Raw genomic sequence first — 23,397 nt, 5'->3', positions numbered from 1 at the left:
AATTCCCAATAGAAAGCGGTTTCAATTTGGATTGCTCGGGGACGATTACGCAAACTGAGGGGATGTCCCCTTCCTTCTTTCTCGAGGTTGTTGCGTTTTACGGCTTTTTGTTTTCTCCCCCAAACAATCAACTAAACCGATACGAATTCCATTTCTTTCCATATATTTCAAAGAATAACACTGAAAATAAAGTTCTTAAATGCGAAGATTTCAGTTATTCGATGATGATTAGTTTTGAAAGAAAATTTTGTTGAGGTGAGCGCATGGGCACGATGTCGCGATGCTCTTTACGATAAGCTTTCGGTATCGGTGCCGAGCTTTTCAGTACGACACCGAACGTAATCCGCGCCGGCGACGCCGTTTTCCAAATATCGACGCTTCCAAATCCGATTAAACGAAAACCTAGGGGTGGCGAGATCAAGTTTTCTTTTTCGACGAATTCGATTCGTATTCGAATTTAAGTGATTAATCCTTTTGTGTTGATACGTGATTATTTAAAAACAACGAAAAATAAATAATTGGAAAAGTCACAAGAAGAAGCAAATTTCAAAAAAGAATTTGTAACAAAAAGGATTTTGTAAATATTCGGTGAGTTCTAAGTTATTAATTTGAGTATTATTAGGATAAAAGGCAATCTTTAGCTCTTTCTATAATGCAAAATTAATGCATTAAAGCTCTATGATTTTATTATGTGACGGACGTCCTTGTAATTAGAATTAGAAATTTTATACTTTACAAAGCCATTCTTTTACACTCTAACTAAATTATTTTTGATTAGGTACTGGATATTTTCTAACAAAAAAAAAAATGATTTGCGATTCCAGATTCCTCTTCTGCACTGATGAGCAAGATCCAATCTTCCTTCTCTTTGATCTGTTTCTTTTTCATTTTCTAGTCTTTGCTAACTCTTCTTCTGCTGTTACCAATCTCTTTCTTGTGTTTCCAGTCTTTTTCCAATTTCTTTCTTCTCTGTTTAGCCACTTTCTTTCATTTACAGTCTCCTTCCAGTCTGCACCATCCTCTGTTCAGGTCCTTTTTTTTCTATTTCCATACTCTGTTAAATCTCATTTTACCAGTCTTCTTTAGTAATTCCAGTCTCAGGGTTATCTTCCCAGCCTTTTCTTCTCCTTTCAGTTCCTGATCAAGTTTTCTATTTATTACTAGTCACCTTTTTCTCCGTACAGTCACCTTCTTGTCATTTCTAACCTCCCTTTTTCTGCTCAGTCTGATTTTCTCTTTCTCACATTTGCCTAATTTCCTTCTTCGATTACCAGTCATCTTCTTGTCATTCCACTTTCTAGTCACTCTTTTTTTCCGATTACTTTCCACCTTCTTGTTCATTGTGGATCATATTAAAACTGTTCAATAATTGATGTGGTTGATTAATTCGTTTTTTGAGTTTTTATCAAAGTACTTCCTTTTTTTAAGTCGGGTATTTCGACATCCGCTTTCAGCTAGACCCAAGCTTTCAATTGAGATATAAAACATTAAAATGCGTCAAATCGTTCTTTAGTTAGGGTGTCATTCTGAGGGTTGCATAAGGGTAATGGGAAAGAATTGAGATCGCGAATTTTGTGATTTCGATAGAAGAAACTATAACAATTCGAATGACGTATAGATCTTAATAATCAAGTACATCGTTTAAAAAAATTGTGGACCAACTTCACATAGGATAAAAATAGTTAGATACTGATGATTTTGAGCTTGTTTTCTTTGTTCTTTCATTTCGTGTGACCAGCCTCCAGCTGCCATTTCTTCTTTTTTTAATTTCCTTTTACTTCTTTCGTTTCTATCTCTACTTTCGTCCAATTAAACGAGAGCACATTGATGTAATTACCGCGAACCAAACAACATACAGCTACGGAGTTGCTACAATTGAGTTAGGATTGTATTCTTTCGTTTTCTCCTCAATCCAGAAAGAAGAAACTATCAGATAAGGATTTGCGCGATTCTTAATTTATAATTTTAATAAATAAATCTTGGGTTGGGTTGGGTTGGTCAGTAAAGCAATCGCCCGAGAAGCTAAGAAGAAGACGAAGAGAAAACCAGTCCATCAGGTTCTGTCTTTTCCTCTCTCTTTGAATGACATTGATTACACAGTCGCTCCAGCTCTCGCGGTTTTATCGACCGACGGCCTGTCTGACTGTATACCAGAAGTACGAAGAAGCAACGACGCAAAAGAAGTAAAATACAAGCCAAATCCATTCAAGATCTCCTTCTAATTGCTTCTACCATTGCAAAAGCAACCGTGTTGTAGTTAGCAACAACACTTTCAATAGACGACACTGCTGTTGCCACTGCATGCAAGTTTAATTGCACTTTATTAATCCATTGTGTTCCGGAACAAACCGAGATCGAAAAAAAAAATGCGGTGAAGAAGCCGAACCAACTCTGCGTGAAATCGCGACTCTCTAACCCCATTTATCTTGTCTTTGATTGTCGCCGTTCTTGGGTAATGAGTATAACTTCGGGTTTAATCTCGACGATACCTTTTCTTCTGTCTTCAACTTCCTTTTCTAGTCCTACTTCTGTATTTACAGTCTCTTTCCAATTTGCATCCTTTTTGAGCAAATTCTTTTTCGTTTTTCAGTTTCTGTCAAGTATCTTTCTTCTGTTATCAGTTTAGTTTTAGTCTTTCCTGTGTCTATTCAGTCTTTTTCTTCTATTACCAGTCTTATTTCAGTATTTATCTTCTTTGTGTAGCCCTCTTCTTACATTTACAATCTTTCCGCAGTCTCCATCCTCTCTGGCCATACTTTTAATATTTCTAGTCTATCTTTTCAATCTCTTTTTGTAATATCTATTTTATAGATAGTTCTTAAGCAAATTTTTGAGTTGAGATTACATTTAGATTTTCAATTCATGACAATTTATTGTTTTAGAGTTAGTTTCGCGTACTTTGTGGTTGGGTTTGCTTACCCAACCACAACGCTTATTGAATTCAGATTGGCTTGTTTAGAGTTGAGTTGGGGTGGTTTATGGTCAATTTTTGATTGACTCTGAGTTGGCAGAAATTTGTTTGTGATATTGCATGTGGCATGTGGAATTATGGCATGCTTTGGATTCAAGTTGGCTTGTTTTCGAGTTGATATCGTTTGCTTTAGAAGGTTAATTGAGTTCGTGTGGCTAGGCTTACTTTGTGGTTGGATTAATATACTTTGGAGTTAGGTTTCTATCTAGTTTAATTACTATTGGGTTGAGTTACTTTGGAATTTATTAACTTGCTTTAGGGATGAATTGGGTTGCATTTGAACCGGATCCGGTTGCTTTTTACAAGCTGTGGATTTAGGTTGTCTTGCTTTAGAGTCGAGTTGGTTCGCTTTGGAGCTTGTATTAGGCTGACTTATAGTTGGCTCATCTTGCTTTACGGCAAGGTTACTTTGTATTGAGGTTGAGTTATTATTATTTACCGTGACTTAGGTTGCCCAAAGAAGCTTTTTGTACAGGATGGCCAAATAAGCGTGCTAAGTACTGTATCTCGGAAACTACTCATTATAGAGAGTTGCGGTAAAAAATTTAATAACTAAAGTGGCTAATAGTAAGTCCCTCCCAAAGATAGGCCAAAAAGTGTTTTAAGATTATCTAGAAGGAGTAGTTTCCGAGATACAGTACTTTGCACGCTTATTTGGCCATCCTGTACAGTTACAAATAGTCGTGATATACCCAAAACTACGACGAGAATGTAAGCGTTTTGGTGGGAATTTAGATTATTATTAATTTTTTAAGTCACATTTCTCAATTAAAGTTTATCCCTACCATTAACTTCATGAATTACCTCTTTCAATTTGCTCCGAACGACAATTTCTTTTTAACCCAAACTTAGTAGGTCTTTTCACCTAAAAACGTAAATTACATTTTATTAACAAGAATTATATGTACATATTTAAATTTATGGAGAGCCTTCTTCTGATCCAAAAAGTTTTTCAAATAAACTTCTTTTGTGACCTTGTCTTGGAACGTCGTCGTTTGGTCTATTTATGCACATATTGTTCATAATTTGTCTATTCAATGGTTTGTCAGAAATCTTTTGTCTTAAAATTTTGAGTCGTTTGTCCAAAGATATTCCTAGATATTTAATATTTTCTGAGAATTTTCGTTGATGTTGTGATAAGGAATTAGGAATTTGGATAGGTTAGGCTGGAGTTTCCATTTGTATAACCATGCTAATGTTTTGTTGTAAAGCGCATGTTGTTGATTGCTTCTTTCATGTTTTCTTGGAGTGTAATCAACGTGGTGTCGCGACAGTGGTCTAAATTCGAAAAAACCCGAACAAAAATATTTTAACGCAGTTTGGGTTGAGATAATTTTTTGAAACTTGGTATGTGGCTATAGGACTATATGCTAAAGACTTTGTGAACTTTTGGATCAAATATGTCAACCGGAAGTACTAATTTACTTGAGGCCACAGTCTATTTTTTTCATATAATTTAGGTCCTTAGAATTGGATAAATACAAAATTTTATACAACGCTATTAAATCGTGAAGGATAGCTAAATACAAAATTGTTTAAACTAAATTGGTTATATAGTTTACTTCGATGTAAGGTTTCTATAAATAAATCTTTAACTACAGAGTGTCTCACATATCTGGTTCGTTAGAACTTTTTCAGGTTCCACTATTCGTACAATTTTGAAATTTTGGTAGCATGGGTTGTTCATTCGGAACTTTCAATCTAAAATATTTCCAAGATGGCTGCCACTTCCGGTCTACCGAAGTAGACCATAACTTCGTTATTTTAAATGGAATGCTATAGTTTTTATTACACCATTTGATTGTACGTAAAAAATAGGTCAACTTTGATAGAAGTTATTGGTACCTAGCGTTTTTTGTTTTCGAATTATTTTGGTTCTAACCTTTTTTTGGTAAATTTCACCATGCTCTTTAAAACCCCATATCTCAGCCAACGTTCATTCAAAAAAGGTCTAAATTGGTACGATTATTCTTCAAGTGCTGTCAAGTAGATTGTCATTTGTTGTGTCGGAGTATCTTATACAGGCTGGTCAAAAATTGAATTATTGTTTCTCCATTTTCAATGGCGAGAAAGTAGAAAATTTTAAATGGAACGAACCATGCTTTTTTAGCCTATCAGAAATGGACTTTAATTCTCTATAAATTATCTACGTTGCTTAACAATATGTGTTTCTTCTTGTTCTGTTTCAGACCATTCTTCGTCATCTTCATCTTCGTTGCATCCTGCCTCATATAGCTCTTGTTCTGATTCTTGTTCTTCGTCATATTCATCTTCTTTTTCGCCATCTTTTTCTTCTTCCTGGTCTTCTACATTGTCTATTATAAGTAATCTTTTAGTCTCGATACTCATCTTTTTATGTTTTCTAGAAATGTGCTGTTGAAAATTACTTATAAATGGATGTGAGCTGAGTAGCAGTCTTTTAAATAGATCTTCATTCGTATCCAGTCTACTACATTTCCTTGTGTGGCTCTCTCTAAATTTTCGGATTTTTTTGTTATTAGCTTCTTGCGCTTCTTCCGACAACTCTCCAATAGGTAGTAGAGCTTCTTTAATGACTGCAGATCCATGTATCAAAATTTTATGAACGCTGGTTGGCATATAGTACCAACTATAAAATGGACGTACTTTTCGGCAGTTTTGAAACAATATTTATCAAATTCATTGTAATTAATATTGTACCCACTGTTTATTGCAGCCAAAACAACGCCAAATCGCTGTATTAGTTCCTCGTTAATTCCTTAAATGAAGTATAAAGTGATTAGTACATGCGCGCTTACTATAAAATTGTCATAACAGTAATCTCTGATGATAATTTATTAAAACTACGTATCAACTAGTCACCTTCCAAGTTCTAATTTCTAATCTATATGAAATGTGAAGCAGACACACAAAAAACCGAATGTACGCATGAAGAACAGACAAACCAAACTTAAAACCTTCTAGCTCTACCGTTCATCTGTGAAATTTTTGCTCTGCATAAATAACATTCCATTCCAGATGATTCCTTCAAATTCCCATCAAAGAATTACAGACCTACAACATGTATGAATAATTCAAATAAAGTTTTAAGAAAACGAAGACTTTATACCTTTACACTTACACATTTTGAGGTATATGGCTGAAGGGAGCTTATTTGGTTTGAAATATATATTTTTCTTCGGTTCTTATAAGAGCGGCATTTTCATGCACCCATTGTAATCTAATCGGTCTACAAAACCGTATAGATTATGGTCTGGGGTTCTTCCACAATACAATATTATTATCATTGTCTTCCAATCGTAATGGGACTAGGAAGACACAAATAGCGAATCATCTTTTCCCTCTGCATTTGTGATGAACTTTTGTTTATAAGTCGAATTACCCCCATTACCATCAAACCCCCACTTACAACGTAATATAGAATTTACATTTACATTTGGATAATTATCGAAACATTTAAAAAAAATTTTTTAAATATTATTTAATAAAACTGGTTCGAAGTGTTTCTGAAGAAGGTTGCAACATGGCATCCGAAACGTCAAACCTTTTCTTAAAAGACGCACGGCAAAACCCGAAAGTTTCTAGTGTTAGTTCTAGTTTTATGAGTTTTTAACTTAGTTTTTGCCGCACTGTATCTAACAACCACTTCCGGTTGTTAGATATGCCTGAAACTTTAAGTCTGGTATTCTATTATTGTTATGCAAGTTTACACCAAATATACGAGATTTATCTTTTAAGAAAAAGAATATAAGCATTTTATATGAAAACGGTCAAATAACACACTCAGTCACTGATCATCTTTGATCGTTAATATCTTGGAAAGGAGCAAGTTAAAGCAAGATGTGGTTATCATGTTATATAGAGCACATCTCAAAGAATAAGAATATTCTAGCGACAAAAGTTCTTCTTACGTCTTCTACGAGATATATATGTTAAAACATTTGGTTGTAACTTCAAGTAGCTGTTAATTAGCTTTAAAAGAAGTGCTTATTACGTATTTCTGCAAAAATATTTTAAAAATTAGGAAAGTGCCAAATGAAGACCTTTATACTGTTCAAGATAGCTACAACGCAAAAAAAAAAGTGGAACACAATATATTTTCTTCGTCTAAAGTTGTAGCATTTTATGATATTTAATACACAAGAATTGTAGTACTGTTTTATTGCGTACAGTTAGCACTAGAAAGTACATAACACTTTATTCCTTTCACCTCTCAGTCTATTAGGACCTAAAGTACATATAACATTTAAAAAAAACGAAAAAAGAAATTTCGAAAATTTGATTTTCGTTCACATTTTACCGCTTGTGGACCACTGTGTGTCGTCTGCGTATTGTAGTACACAGCATGTTAAATCTAAGAATGAAGAATCTGGGGAGTAAATTTCTGAACAATAGATGTTATATAGCGTGGGTGATAAAGGAGAGCCTTGGGGAACACCTTACAAAGGAAAAAACGGATTAGAACATGTATTATTTATTTGGATTTTAATTTGTTTGTTTTTTAGGAAGTCATCTATGATTTTTATTTGAGTAGGTTCATTTTGTAAATTAATCCTCTGTGCTACACGCTGTCGAATGTTTTATTGATGTCCAGAAAGACTATTGCTGTATGTTTCTTCAATAGATGCGTTGTTTCGATGTTATCATATAGGATAGATAAATCCGAATTGGTATATTGAAATTTTGGAATTTATGACGTTTAGAATTTTTGAATTGATGATGCTTTCATATACTTTTCGAATTACGGAAAGGAGTGTGATGGGACCGTAATTCTTAGGGTTCAAAGGATTGGAATTGGGTTTAGGAATTGTTATGATCTTTCCACATTTCAAGCTTCATTGCTTCTGCGTTACATATGATCCCAAAAAGAGATTCAAACGATTGGCGTCCTTGCGGCGATTATCGCCAACTTAACAATATAACAATTCCTGACCGTTATTCTTTACCTCATATACAGGATTTTAATTTTCACATTCAAAATTGTACGATTTTTTCCAAAATTGATCCTGTTCGTGCTTATCATCAAATACCGGTGGCAGAACAAGACATTTATAAAACTGACATTTCAACGTTTTATCAATGCAGTGACTAGAGACATGAATTTCATTTTTGTCTACATTGATGACATTTTAATTGCAAGCAAAAATTAAGAGGAACATTTAATTCATTGATACGACTTGACAATTATGGCATTAACATCAAACCTTCAAAATGTACTTTTGGTGTCAATTCTCTTGATTTTTTAGGCCATCATATAACTACAGGAGGTATTCTTCCTTTTGAGCAACGTATTAAGATCATTAATGATTTTCCAATTCCAACAACGCTGAAACAACTTGAACGTTTTTTGGAGATGATTTTTATCATAGATTTATACCAAATTTTTCTCAATTTTTACAACCATTACATGCGCTAGCAAATTCTACTCGTGTTCTTAAACAAAAAGAATTACTTTTCCTTTCTAGTGAGTGCCAAGATTCTTTTTCTTCTGCTAAAACGTCTCTTATAAATGGAACTAGTCTTGCTCATCCTTGTCAGATGCTCAATTAACACTAACAACAGATACTTCATATTTTTCAAAAAAACTCGCTTTCACAAACTAGATATTCAACTTTTGATCGTAAATTATTTGCCATTTACGAATCAATAAAATATTTTAGACATTTGCTTGAAGGTTACAATTTCACAATATTTACTGATCATAAACCTATTATTCATTCTTTTTCATCTAAAACAGAAAAATTTCCCAGATAATCTCGTTATTTAAATTATATTTCACAATTTACATCAGATATTAGATACATTAAAGGAGAAACTAACATAGTAGCTGATACTCTATCACGTTTAGATATTGATGTCATTAACTTACCTTATTCTGATCTTGAAACTTTAAAAATAACTCAAAACAGCGATTTTGAGCTTAAACATCTTTTACAAAAACAACTTCTTAACAAAGCAAAATTTATTTTAGCAAAAGAACAAATTTCTCCCTCCAATTTAAAACTTTGGTGCGAAATTTCTTCTTTCCTATCACGCATTTATGTTCCCGCCAAATTTCGTAAAACAATCTTTTCTAATTTTCACATTTCACATCCGGGAATACGTGTTACACAAAATTTAATCAAAACAAGGTTTTTCTGGCCAAGAATGAACTCATTTGTATCATTGGACAAAATCTTGCATTAATTGTCAACTTTCTAAAGTAAATAAACATACTAGAACGCCTATAGGCACTCAATTTGAATCGAAACTCTTCAATGGATTTAATAAATTTTTCGGTTCAAATCAAATTCAGACATCTGGAGAGATTTCACAGATCTTTAAAAACTTTTCTTATTGCAAGAGGTACTACAGAATCTGCAGAGCTGGTTTATGGTCAACCTCTGCATCTTCCAGTTGAATTTTTTACAAAAACATATAACGCTATTGACTTGTTACTTGGGCTATGGAAAAATTAAGATTGAATGAAAATTTTTTCTTCAATGTACTATTTTCCGACGAATCCTCTTTCACCAATCACGGCCAAGTAAATCGTCATAACATGCACTACTGGTCACATGAAAATCCTCGTTGGCTAAGACAAGTTGATCATCAAAAACCTTGGTCAGTTAATGTCTGGTGCGGCATTGTTGGCAATAAACTAATTGGACCTTTTTTTATTGATGGCAATTTGAATGGCAGAAAGTATCGGAATTTTTTGTTGAACGATTTACCGATTTTGTTGGAAGACACGATTTTGTTGCGCTATGGTATCAGCATGATGGATGTCCATCTCATTATGCTCTAGCCGCAAGAGAAGTTTTAGACGAAATGTTTCCTGAAAAATGAATGGCCAGCTAAATCACCCGACTTAACTTCTCCCAATTTCTTTCTTTGGGGTTACTTCAAAGAGAAAGTTTACAATCAGGTTCCAACAACACCAAACGATATGAAAAACCGTATCAGAGCAGCTTACGAATCAATAACTGAAGAAATGCTTGGCAATGTGCAGAGAACGTTTTCAATGAGAATTTAGAAATGTTTAGAAGTGAATGGTCATCATTTTGAGCATTTAATCGATGTATAAAGGTAACTTTATAAATTTTAATCAATGTTCTAAGGTGATTTCAAAAATGAAGAAGAATTTTAGTACTATTTTACGATTAATTAAATCGTTTTTTTATTAATTAAATTTTTTTAATTAATTATTATTTTTAAGAAAAGAATGTTTTAAGCAAAAAATACTTAGTTTGTCAAGTTGTTCAATACGTCAGACAAAATGACGTCAGAAAGGCAACCCTGAAAAAAAATCTGTTCATGTGTACCTTGTGCCCCCCCTTTTCACCAAAAAAGAGTTTTCTTGGAACTTTTTCGATTCGAGTTTTGGTTTTCGAGATATAAGCATATGTTATTTTAAATGAAACACCCTGTATATACTTTTCATTTTTGCATTGTTGCAAATTGCGTTACTTGTTGTTTTTGAAGGGGGGAGTATCTGTGGCGTTGCACATTTTCTCTGCCATATTGATTTCAATTTCTATTTAAAAAAAAATCAAGAAATCTTTTATTTTTCTTTTTTATGTAACTATGTAAAAATTTGTTAATTAATTAATCAATAGACTTCAATTTTATAAACGAGTCAGTTTTTATGTTCTTTATAAAAAATCATTTTCCATTATTTTTTTTCAATATGTGAGAATAACCCCACAGTGGTTGTCAAACTTAACAATAACCGGATGAAAATGTTTGTTATTTTTGTCGAAACGATGACATCGATTAATTTGGAAGAAAAGTTCTATTTCTAGTTAAAAGAAAGTTTTTGAAAAGATTTAAATCAATTCCTATCCTTTCAAATTGAATCGTTTCCTTAGTTCGTGGTAAATCTAATGAGAGAAATTTTAAAATTTATGAAGTTCGTTTTATGTAGTAATTCTCGAATTATTTTGTGTTACCTTACAACTTTTTAACTTATACTGATGTATCTTGTGTTTTGTTTTAAAAGTAGCACTCTAAATTAAAAATCAATACACAATAATATGAAGTTACAAAACTTTCTTGCAATCTCGTTCCGTTATTTCTAACTTTATTCGAATGTCACTTTTAATTATTAGTATCCAGTTCGTACTAATTACAACGTTACTAATTTCGACAGTTTATCCAATTGCTAATTTTGTAATTAATTGAATTTGATCATAACAACGTATAAGGCTTGTATAGGGTTACCGTTTAAACGTATCAGTTTCACAGGGTTCTGATATATTTAATTGCCGCTTTAATTGCAAATTGCCTTTGTAAATAGACCGCTTTAATTTGGCACAAATTCGACACCTATTTTAGTCCTCCAATATGATTCAAAAACATGTTTTAATTGGAAAAATGTGGTTACAATTCTTTATAATCCTGAAATTAACACTATTTTAAAACTGTTTCCATCCTAATACACATAGTACACGAGTTGGGGAGATTATGGGGTTAAAACTCACGACGATCGCATACCCGGCTTATGTTACGTTTAGTTGCGCTCGAGCGCATGACCGTCGAAGCGAAGCGACGCTTGTCGTCGCGACGCCCATAGTATAACCAGAACAACCGAACAGTTTATATCTATAACCGTCAAATATCACGCGAAAGCGCCGATTAAAAGTTCGGTCGATCGGAAAACTTTTTTTGGGAGATTTTAATTTTAATAAATTTAAAAAAAGTGTTTGTGTGAACATTTAGTTTATGAATTATTAATACGCTGATGTAATGGGTTTGAGTAAAAAGTTTAAGCGGAATTTTGGATTTTAAAAATTGGTGGAGGCGCCGGGTTTTATGCAAATAGTAAGCATAAAATTATAATATTTTTTTTTATTTAATACATAATAAATTTCGCATCAAAAATAGGAATCTTGGATCTTATTATAAAAAAGACCCACAAGGGAACAGAATCGTAATAAACTCAATTCCTTCATAAAATTCGATTTGATTAAACTCGAATCTGAAATTTATTTTGTTAAGGAGTACCAAAAATATTCGATTGTGTAAAAATAAAGATAAAAATAGCGTGAATAGTGGTCACCGGGGGCTTATCAGAAATCGAAATCGCCTGTCGACAGAATATATCGGTATTTTCAACGACAAGTCCGCGTTTTCGGCGAACGAAATGTTCAATTTGAACACGGAAATTAACTTTCTCCGAGTTTAACTGGAAATCTGTGTCAATTGCGACGTTTCGGTTTAATACTATGATTTAAATTAAAATCAAAAATTAAATTATCTATTTAATACATCAGTATATATAAATATATATGTATATTTGGGCTCATATTTCTCAAGTTGCATTATTACATTTTCATAGATAAAATCGGGGTAATTCCTGTGATGTCTATACGATGTATAAATCAAGGACAGAATTTTAATTGTTATTTAAATTGTTAGCTAGATTGTTTTATATTTTTATTGAACGAAAAGTGGAACTAACACTAAATCTAGAAGTAGAAATATTCAGGTTTAGCCGTCTTTAAAGACGCACGGCTAAACCCGAATGATTGTGGAATGAAACTTTCCAGTTTTAGGTCTAGTGTTAGTTCTAGTTTTAATTATTATTTAGCGTTAGAATATTCTGTATTTTTATTGAACTGAAAGTGGAACTAACACTAGATCTAGATCAAAAATCATTCTGGTTTAGCCGTCTCGAGAAACGTGCGGCTGATTCTAGTTCTAGGTCTAGTATTAGTTATAGTTTTAATTCTTATGCAGCGCTAGACCAAGAACTAGAATCATTCGGGTCTAGCCGTTTTATATCCATCACCTTTAATTTTTGAGTTAGGATCAATTTTATCATCGAAAAGCATTAATTTTAACATTTTGGTGATTTTTACTTTCTAATTGGAATACGATAGTAACTAAGTTGAATATGGTAATGGATTATGTACCTTTGGTTCATTATTAACATTTTATATGCAAAATATTTTTCTCCATCACCATTAATTTTTGAGTTATGATCAACTTTATTATCGAAAATCAGTAATTTAACATTTTGGGGATTTTTACTTTCTAATTGGAAAATGATAATAACTATGTTGAATTTGGTAGTTGATTATGTACTTTTGCTTCATTATAAACAATTAATATGCAAAATATTTTTCTCCATCACCTTTAATTTTTAAGTTATGATATGATTAACTTTCTTATCGAAAATCATTAACTTTAACATTTTGGGGATTTTTACGTTCTAATTGGAATACGATTACAACTAAGTTGAATTTGCTAATGGATTATGTACTTTTGGTTCATTATAAACAATTAATATGCAAAATATTTTCCTCCATCACCTTTAATTTTTGAGTTATGATCAACTTTATTACCTATTAAAAATCATTAATTTTAACATTTTGGGGATTTTTACTTTCTAATAGGAAAACCATAATGACTAAGTTGAATTTGGTAATGGATTATGTACTTTTAGTTCATTATAAACAATTTACAGTGAAAAAGTTCCCCTAACTTGAATCACTAAGGGAGCGGAAGAAAACTTGGAATTATGGAAAATTCGAGTTAAAGAAAACACATTTAAACACATTTGAAGCCTAGTCAAACGCTTGAGCTTGCGAAAATTATTCGACTTAGAGGATAATTCGAGATATAGAAGTTCGAGTTAGGGGAATTTCACTGTATATGCAAAATATTTTTCTTCATCACCATTAATGTTTGAGTTATGATCAACTTTCTTATCAAAAATCATCAATTTTAACATTTTGGGGTTTTTACTTTCTAATAAGAATACGATAATAACTAAGTTGAATCTGGTAATGGATTATGTAGTTTTGGTTCATTATAAACAATTTATATGCAAAATACTTTTCTCCATCATCTTTAATTTTTGAGTTATGGTCAACTTTATTGTTGGAAATCATTAACTTTAACATTTTGACGATTTTTACTTTGTACATAATTGGAATACGATAATAGCTAACTTGAATCTGGTAATGGATTATGTATTTTTGGATCATTATAAACAATTAATATGTAATATATACTTTTCCATCACCTTTAATTTTTGAGTTATGATCAACTTTATTATCGAAAATCAGTAATTTTAACATTTTGGGGATTTTTACTTTCTAATTGGAAAATGATAATAATTAAGTTGAATTTGGTAATGGATTTTGTATTTTTGGTTCATTATAAACAATTAATATGCAAAATATTTTTCTCCATCACCTTTAATTCTTGAGTTATGATCAACTTTTTTACCTATTAAAAATCATTTATTTTAACATTTTGGGGATTTTTACTTTCTAATACAAATACGATAATAACTAAGTTGAATTTGGTTATGGATTATGTACTTTTGGTTCATTATAAATAATTTATGTGCAAAATATTTTTGTTCACCATTCATTTTTGAGTTATGATCAACTTTATTATCGAAAATCACTAATTTCAACATTTTGGGGATTTTTACTTTCTAATTGGAAAATGATAATAACTAAGTTGAATCTGGTAATGGATTATGTACTTTTGGTTCATTACAAACATTTTATATGTGAAATGTTTTTCTCCATCACCTTTAATTTTTGAGTTATGATTAACTTTATTATCCTAAAATCAGTAATTTTAACATTTTGGGGATTTTTACTTTCTAATTGGAAAATGATAATAACTAAGTTGAATTTGGTAATGGATTTTGTATTTTTGGTTCATTACAAACAAGTAATATGCAAAATATTTTTCTCCATCACCTTTAATTTTTGAGTTATGGTAAACTTTGTTGTCGAAAATCATTAATTTTAACATTTTGGTGATTTTTACTTTCTTAATTGGAATACGATAGTAACTAAGTTGAATATGGTAATGGATTATGTACTTTTGGTTCATTATTAACATTTTTTATGCAAAATATTTTTCTCCATCGCCATTAATTTTTGAGTTATGATCAACTTTATTATCGAAAATCAGTAATTTTAACATTTTGGGGATTTTTACCTTCTAATTGGAAAATGATAATAACTAAGTTGAATTTGGTAATGGATTTTGTATTTTTGGTTCATTATTAACATTTTCTATGCAAAATATTTTTCTCCATCACCATTAATTTTTGAGTTATGATAACTTATGATCAACTTTATTATCGAAAATCATTAATTTTAACATTTTGGGGATTTTTACTTACTAATTAGAATACGATAATAACTAAGTTGAATTTGGTAATGGATTTTGTATTTTTGGTTCATTATAAACAATTAATATGCAAAATATTTTTCTCCATCACCTTTAATTTTATGAGTTATGATCAACTTTATTACCTATTAAAAATCATTAATTTTAACATTTTGGGGATTTTTACTTTTTAATGGAAATACGATAATAACTAAGTTGAATTTGGTTATGGATTATGTACTTTTGGTTCATTATAAACAATTAATATGCAAAATATTTTTCTCCATCACCTTTAATTTTTAAGTTATGATCAATTTTATTATCGAAAATCAGCAATTTTAACATTTTGGGGATTTTTACTTTCTAATTGGAAAATGATAATAACTAAGTTGAATTTGGTAATGGATTTTGTATTTTTGGTTCATTATAAATAAGTAATATGTAAAATATTTTTCTCCATCACCTTTAATTTTATGAGTTATGATCAACTTTATTACCTATTAAAAATCATTAATTTTAACATTTTGGGGATTTTTACTTTCTAATGGTAATACGATAATAACTAAGTTGAATTTGGTTATGGATTATGTACTTTTGGTTCATTATAAACAATTAATATGCAAAATATTTTTCTCCATCACCTTTAATTTTTAAGTTATGATCAATTTTATTATCGAAAATCAGCAATTTTAACATTTTGGGGATTTTTACTTTCTAATGGAAATACGATAATAACTAAGTTGAATTTGGTAATGGATTTTGTATTTTTGGTTCATTATAAACAATTAATATGCAAAATATTTTTCTCCATCACCTTTAATTCTTGAGTTATGATCAACTTTTTTACCTATTAAAAATCATTAATTTTAACATTTTGGGGATTTTTACTTTCTAATAGAAATACGATAATAACTAAGTTGAATTTGGTTATGGATTATGTACTTTTGGTTCATTATAAACAATTAATATGCAAAATATTTTTCTCCATCACCTTTAATTTTTAAGTTATGATCAATTTTATTATCGAAAATCAGCAATTTTAACATTTTGGGGATTTTTACTTTCTAATTGGAAAATGATAATAACTAAGTTGAATTTGGTAATGGATTTTGTATTTTTGGTTCATTATAAATAAGTAATATGTAAAATATTTTTCTCCATCACCTTTAATTTTATGAGTTATGATCAACTTTATTACCTATTAAAAATCATTAATTTTAACATTTTGGGGATTTTTACTTTCTAATGGTAATACGATAATAACTAAGTTGAATTTGGTTATGGATTATGTACTTTTGGTTCATTATAAACAATTAATATGCAAAATATTTTTCTCCATCACCTTTAATTTTTAAGTTATGATCAATTTTATTATCGAAAATCAGCAATTTTAACATTTTGGGGATTTTTACTTTCTAATGGAAATACGATAATAACTAAGTTGAATTTGGTAATGGATTTTGTATTTTTGGTTCATTATAAACAATTAATATGCAAAATATTTTTCTCCATCACCTTTAATTCTTGAGTTATGATCAACTTTTTTACCTATTAAAAATCATTAATTTTAACATTTTGGGGATTTTTACTTTCTAATAGAAATACGATAATAACTAAGTTGAATTTGGTTATGGATTATGTACTTTTGGTTCATTATAAACAATTTATATGCAAAATATTTTTCTCCATCACCTTTAATTTTTGAGTTATGATCAACTTTATTACCTATTAAAAATCATTAATTTTAACATTTTGAGGATTTTTACTTTGTATATAATTGGAATACGATAATAACTAAGTTGAATTTGGTTATGGATTATGTATTTTTGGTTCATTATAAACAATTAATATGCAAAATACTTTTCTCCATCACCTTTAATTTTTGAGTTATGATCAACTTTATAACCGTAAATCATTAATTTTAACATTTTCGTGATTTTTATTTTCTAATTGGAATACGATAATAACTAAGTTGAATCTGGTTATGGATTATGAATTTTTGGTTCACTATAAACAATTAATATGTAAAATATTTTTCTCCATCACCATTAATTTTTGAGTTATGATCAACTTTCTTATCGAAAATCATTAATTTTAACATTTTGCTGATTTTTACATTCTAATTGGAATACAATAATAAAGATGCTCGGCTAAATCCAAATGTTTCTAGTTCTAGATGTAGTGTTAGTTCTAGTTTTACACTTGAACTGTCGCTAGTACTAACACTAGATCTAGAACTAAAATCATTCGGGTTTAGCCGTCTTTAGAGACGTGCGGCTAAACCCAAATGATTCTAGTTCTAGGTATAATGTCAGCTCTATATAGTAACAGTGCTAGTGTAAAACTAGAACTAACAATAGATCTAGAACTAGAATCATTCGGGTTAAGCCGTCTTAAGAGATGTACTGTTAAACCCGAAATTTTCTAGTTCCACATTCATTTTTTATTAAAAAATATAATATTTTAGCTTCTCATGTTTTGCAACCATTACCACCTAAAAAAGAAAATAACGTGATGATGGATTGAGCTGTCATATTATTTTCGATTCATAAAAGGTTTCACGTTGAACATGTCGACGTTAAAAACTTGCCCGGAAGGATTTCATCCGGAATTTTCAATCATCGAACACATGGGATCGGTGTTAAAACCCTTCCTTTATACGATTTATTTGTCCCATAACGATCAATTTTAACCACCCCAAAAAGGGGAAGTTTCAATTTCCAATAAGATACAAATAACGAATTTAAATAGTAAGCAAAAAAGTAAATGTTTTTTTATGCCTTTTCATCGTTAATGAGAATAATTTTTACGAGTGCTACAAAGTCCCAACAAATTAAATTAGTTTGAGATTTCAATCAACGTGCGAGTTTCATGCAAACTTTTTGACCCATTTTACATAGTGCTGTTTAGCTTTAACTTTAAACGGTAAAGTTGAATGTAATGGGTGATCACACACGTTATTAATTTTAACAAGGTAACATAACGAACTCTCATTAAACTTAATAATTTTTGTTTAAAGAAAATGATATTTAGATATTTTCACTTTAATTTACTTCTCACTTTATCCTATTTTGTGTGATACAAATCGAAGTGCGAGGAGGGGTTTTCGTAAATATTATTTGTTATTGTTTGGAAGGTGTATCTCGTACAACGTTCGTGTTGTTTATCAATAACGTATAAAGTGTGACACATAGAAATATACAAAATTAAATTTATTTTATACGATTTTGTATGATTTTATATGATTTTGGTTTTTTTATACAATCACATCTTGGAGTGCATATGCTAACTGTATATGGTATTTTATCATCAATATCGTTCTTCTGTCATCGGTATTAAATCTTCTAGTGGTAGTATAGTCTTCTATTGACATTATTTAACTTCTGCCAGCAGTATTTACTCTTCGACTAGCAGTATCTAGTCTTCCATTAGCATTATCTAGCTTCTGCCAGCAGAATTTAGTCTTCGACTAGCAGTATCTAATCTTCCATTAGCACAATCTGGCTTCTGCCAGCAGTATTTAATCTTCTGCTAGCAGTATCCAATTTTCTATTAGCATTATCTAGCTTCTGTCAGCAATACTTTGTGTTCTGCTAGCAGTATTTAGTAATTTAAAAAAAGGAATTGTTATTAAGAAAATATTTCATTTTAACTACCTCATTTTCAATAATAAATTTGTTCTCACATACTCAGGTGGTTTTAATCAACTAAAATGGACTAAAACGTACCATATACTAATGAAGCAGTATGTTTCTCTGAAAATGATAATAACGGTGGTTGCAAATAATTATTATTAATAGCAAATAAAATGGATTAATATATTTATGTAATTATAATAGGTATCTACTAATTGCAAGTATCTCGTTTTAACAAATTTAACGAAAGCCTGTATAATTTTAGCTCGGCTTTCAAAACCGTTATTTTAAACTTGTTTAATTTAATCCGAACTCTCTCCGCTTCGGCTTTTCCCAGTTCAATTATATTAACGATCTCGTATTACCATAACTTCGAGTTGTTTCCTTTTTCCTCTCTTTTATCAAAAGATGTAACATTCCTAAAACCTCTTTAGATTAAGTAAAACATCTTTATTAATTATATTTCATTTTTTTTTCTTTTAATATCATTTAAGATGAAACTCCCTTTAAGAAACATTTCCAAGTTCGTTCAACAACAATGCTTTGGAGGTTTATTTCAAGTATTACTTCACAAATTGTTACGGGCCGTTTGATTTGAACTTTAGCTGCAGTTACCACACGAGCTAAGCCGTTGATGCAACCGCAATTTAACCACGTTTCCATTCCTTTAATACTAGCGTTTCCACCGTTTTGCTCACAAAATCCTTTAATTTCTTTTTCCTCTTTGAAACTCCATTTCTTGATTCTTTTTATTCTCCTCTATATTTTCGATGCTTAACGTTTTAGGTCTCAATTTAAAATAATTTGTAGTCCAAGATATATTAACTAATAGTAATTAATAACATTTTCACCATCATTAATTTTCGTCGGTTCAAACTTTTTTGGTGTTTTATTCTTACAGATCGATGTGACAAGATGAATTGTTGGCTGATTTCGAGCTCATTTTTCATTCGATAGCATCTTTAAAGTCGTCTTGAAGCGGTTAACGTAACTATGCTGCTTTTAGTATCCTTCTTATTCGTCTCAGCTTATTCAATTCCAGGTAAGTTTTCAATTTTTAAAAACTAATTTTCTCTGGGTATAAAAAAGACAAGTAAATTATGTTGTAACGCCAACAAATTCTCTATGTCAAAACATGATGTTCTTATTTAGATGCACATCCACACGCGATATAATAGAGTTATATTTCGCTTACGAAACCTGCTTTAAAATTCCATCTACGTACAAAGGACATTAAATATGTTAACGAGAAATACTGAGTTTCTAAACGTTTCTATCTACTCGAATTGAAAGTGAATAGAGCGGTTTGACACGTCTACATTTATCTTTCTTCGGGGGTTCTTAAAATTATTTCAACACTTTTAAGGCGGTTTTATGATATAAAAAAGATTAAATCTTTCTTTTTATCTTTTGCTTTTTAGTTATTAAAAAATGACACATTATCTAAAAGTTGGCAGTGTGATTCTGCACTTTTAAATACTCACAGTTCAGACTCATATTAACTAAATTTAAGTTATAATATTATAATGTTTTATGGCTTGGTGATCTAAATATTAATTTGTTGGAAACTAGCAATAATGACAGTTACTTTATTTGATTCTTTACAAATGACTCAATTAATTGCTGAGCCGACTCGTGTCACTGAGTCTTCAGCGACGTTATTGGATGTTGTAGTTGTATCTGATGTTTCAGTTGTTGCTGGAAGTGGTGTGTTGTGCTCGGAAATTTCTGATCATGATCTTGTTTTTTGTAAGTGTAGGTTTTCTAACTTCTGTCGTAAACCCTTTTACTATTCCTTTAAAGATTTCTCTAATTTTGAATATCGTCAGTTTGCTAGTCACTTGTCTGCAATTCCATTTGACATTATTTATTCTTTAGACGTAGATGATAAGGTTGAATTTTTCAATGATACGCTTTTGCAGCACACCTTGGCTTACTGATAATGTCAAACTTTTGTAAAGGTTTAGGGATAGAGCTAAATTAAACTATAGAAGATCTAAAATGGACGATTAGAAGTACTATAAAGAGCTGCGTAATTTTGCAACATTAGCGGTGCGTAATGAAAAGAATGCGTACTTTGAGCAGTTGAGCCAAAATTCTGGTTCTAGTGCTCTATGAAAAACGTTTAAAAGACTCAATGTTGTTCCCAATAAGATCATGGGGTCCCAAATGCTTTGGTTATACCACCTGTGGTTTAACCAACCTCACATGAAACTACATACATACAAGATCATGGGGGTTCCCGTTCATCTAGCAGACGCTGATTTAACAAATCAGGCCTTTGTGAATGATGTTCCTCAGCCTACTTATGATCCCTCAGATATGATAGATTTCTATTAGAATTCTACTAATAACCTGAATCCTTCCTTTCAATTAACTGGTGTGGATGAGGATACGTTCATGCGATTATTAACGGAAATTAAGAGTAAGTCTTCTGGCGCGGACGCTATCAGTATAAATATGTTAAAGTTGGTTGTTCCTCAGCTTCTGCGCCACATTACACATAGTGCATCCGAGCAAACTACTTTCGGCGCTAGTGCTCCCCTTGCCCAAAATACATTCGCCAACTGAGTACAAACATTTGCGTCCCATCAGTATATTGCCGACCATCAGCAAGATGTTGGAGAAAATCGTTAATTTTCAGCTAAGGCAGTACCTTAATGTAAATAACATTCTTCCTGATTGTCAATCTGGGTTTGTGTCAGGCCGCAGCTGTTCTACTGCTTTGTTAACTCTTTGCGGTACGTAAATATCCCGACAAAAATAACCCTAGAGGTACAAGAAAAAAAATGTACGTAACAGTTACAACCATTTTTCAAAGTGGGTTAAATTTTGTCCCAGCATACTATAAAGGTCTATTTTTAAGTGGGTTAAATTGTAACCAGGAGTACCTCAAAGAGTTAATGATAACTGATGATATAATCTGTGTTAAAGAATGTACACTTGTACTTCTTGATTTTAGTAAAGCTTTTGATACGGTCCATCACGGTATTATATTATCTATTTTACACCATATTGACTGTGATGTTTCGTTTGTGAAAAAAATTTGATAGAATCTTACATATATTATTGGTTTTGAACTGGCTTAACATGAAAAGTCGTTGTATTCTGAGCTCCCTGATTCTCTTCCATCGGTTATTGCGGACAGGAGAACCGTGTTATCTGTTCAAGAAAGTGAGGTTGAGGGGTGATATTCACTCTATTAACATTAGAAATAGCAACTTGATAGCTCCTCCAGCCCATACGACAGCTTTGTTTGAGAGATCTTTTAGCTATAACATTTACTGTAAATATAATAACCTGCCGGTAGAAATTAAAACTAAAGGTGTAGTGGCGTTCAGACATGCTGTTTTCCTCTTGCTCTTCAATGAGCAATAATTGAACTACTTTATGACGTGGACTTCCCTTGCAGTGAGTCTTTTTTGAATTGAATTGTTATGATGTTATGGAATTGATGTTTTTAGTAATAGTTTTAGGCCATTATTTCTACTGTAACTTTTAGTTTCTGTTCATTTTCTTTTTATTTTCTTAATTTTTTTAAAATCTTTTTAATTTGCAAGGTTCAGTGTAAGAACAGGGAGTGTCATTGGCACTCATCTAAACTGCACCTTGAGGATCTCCAATAATTAAGTATTTAGTTATTTGATAGGTTGTATTATAATAACATATGGATTATTTGTATTATTTCATTGGAGAATAAAGGCGACTATTATTATTATATAATACCAAACATTTCGCATCTGACGATCCTCCGCCCTTTGGGTTCATCTTTGTTAAGTCATCACTCCACCAGGTTATACTTCTGCCAGTGACCTTATGACACCTTAATTTTCCAGCACATATGACTATGACTATTAGGTATAGTGATCGTTGATGCAAGATACATTTGATAGGTTGTCATTCACCTTCATCTTTCTAGACCTATAAGAGTCCCTTTATCAACTAGCCGATTTTGTTCATCCATCAATCCTACACAATTCTCTTCTGCAACCACATATTTCATCTGCAATTCCTCAACTTTTCTTCATTATCTTGTAAATTAAAAAAAAAATCCTTGATTGCGTTAAAAAATCGATTCTTGACTCTATTTACTGCAATTCCAGACATACTTGGAGATTAAAGTGCTATAATTTCAGGCACTTTCTTGTAGTTTAAAGATTTGCGAGAGCACTTTTAAATACTCACTTACAGTTTGGACTTTAGCTCATGTAATTCCAAACATTTTGCATCTGCTGATCCTCAGATCTTTGGGTTTATCTTTGTTAAATCATCGCTCCACCAGGTTACACTTCTGCCAGTGACCGTATGAGACCTTAACTTGCCAACACATATATTCTGTATCGCTTGCTGAAATAACGAACTTTTTTTTCCCTCTCACTATATAGTGATCGTTGATGCAAGATACATTTGATAAGTTGCATTCACCTTATTCTAGACCTGTAAGAGTCCCTTTATCAACTAGCCGATTTTTGTTCATCCATCAATCCTACACAATTCTCTTCTGCAACCACATACTTCATCTGCAATTCCTCAACTTCTCTTCATTATCTTATAAGTTTAAAAAAAAGTCCTTGATTGCGTTAAAAAATCGATTCTTTACTCTAGTTACTGCAATTCCAGACATACTTGGAGATTAAAGTATTATAATTTCAGGCACTTTCTTGTAGTTTAAAGATTTGCGAGAGCACT

The 23,397-nt window shown here is 31.2% G+C and overlaps 1 protein-coding gene across 4 annotated transcripts in view; it reads left to right on the top strand.

The window, feature by feature from the left end:
- Window positions 1-23,397, top strand: part of LOC111423975 (lachesin-like) — a 210,746-nt gene that overhangs the window by 172,940 nt on the left and 14,409 nt on the right. For 2 of the 4 annotated variants that reach the window (XM_071195338.1, XM_071195337.1), the window contains exon 2: window positions 19,610-19,750. In XM_071195338.1, coding sequence (XP_071051439.1) covers window positions 19,702-19,750 — 49 coding nt within the window. In that variant the 5' untranslated portion in view covers window positions 19,610-19,701. Of the gene's footprint in view, window positions 1-352; window positions 589-11,524; window positions 11,753-19,609; window positions 19,751-23,397 lie in introns of those variants that run through there. The other 2 variants (XM_023057365.2, XM_023057364.2) reach the window with 2 other exon arrangements.

Source organism: Onthophagus taurus, chromosome 3 (assembly GCF_036711975.1).
Source record: "Onthophagus taurus isolate NC chromosome 3, IU_Otau_3.0, whole genome shotgun sequence".
NCBI classification, from domain to species: Eukaryota; Metazoa; Arthropoda; class Insecta; order Coleoptera; family Scarabaeidae; genus Onthophagus; species Onthophagus taurus.
Note: the sequence above shows the minus strand (reverse complement) of the source record. Positions and strands in the feature narration are given on the sequence as shown.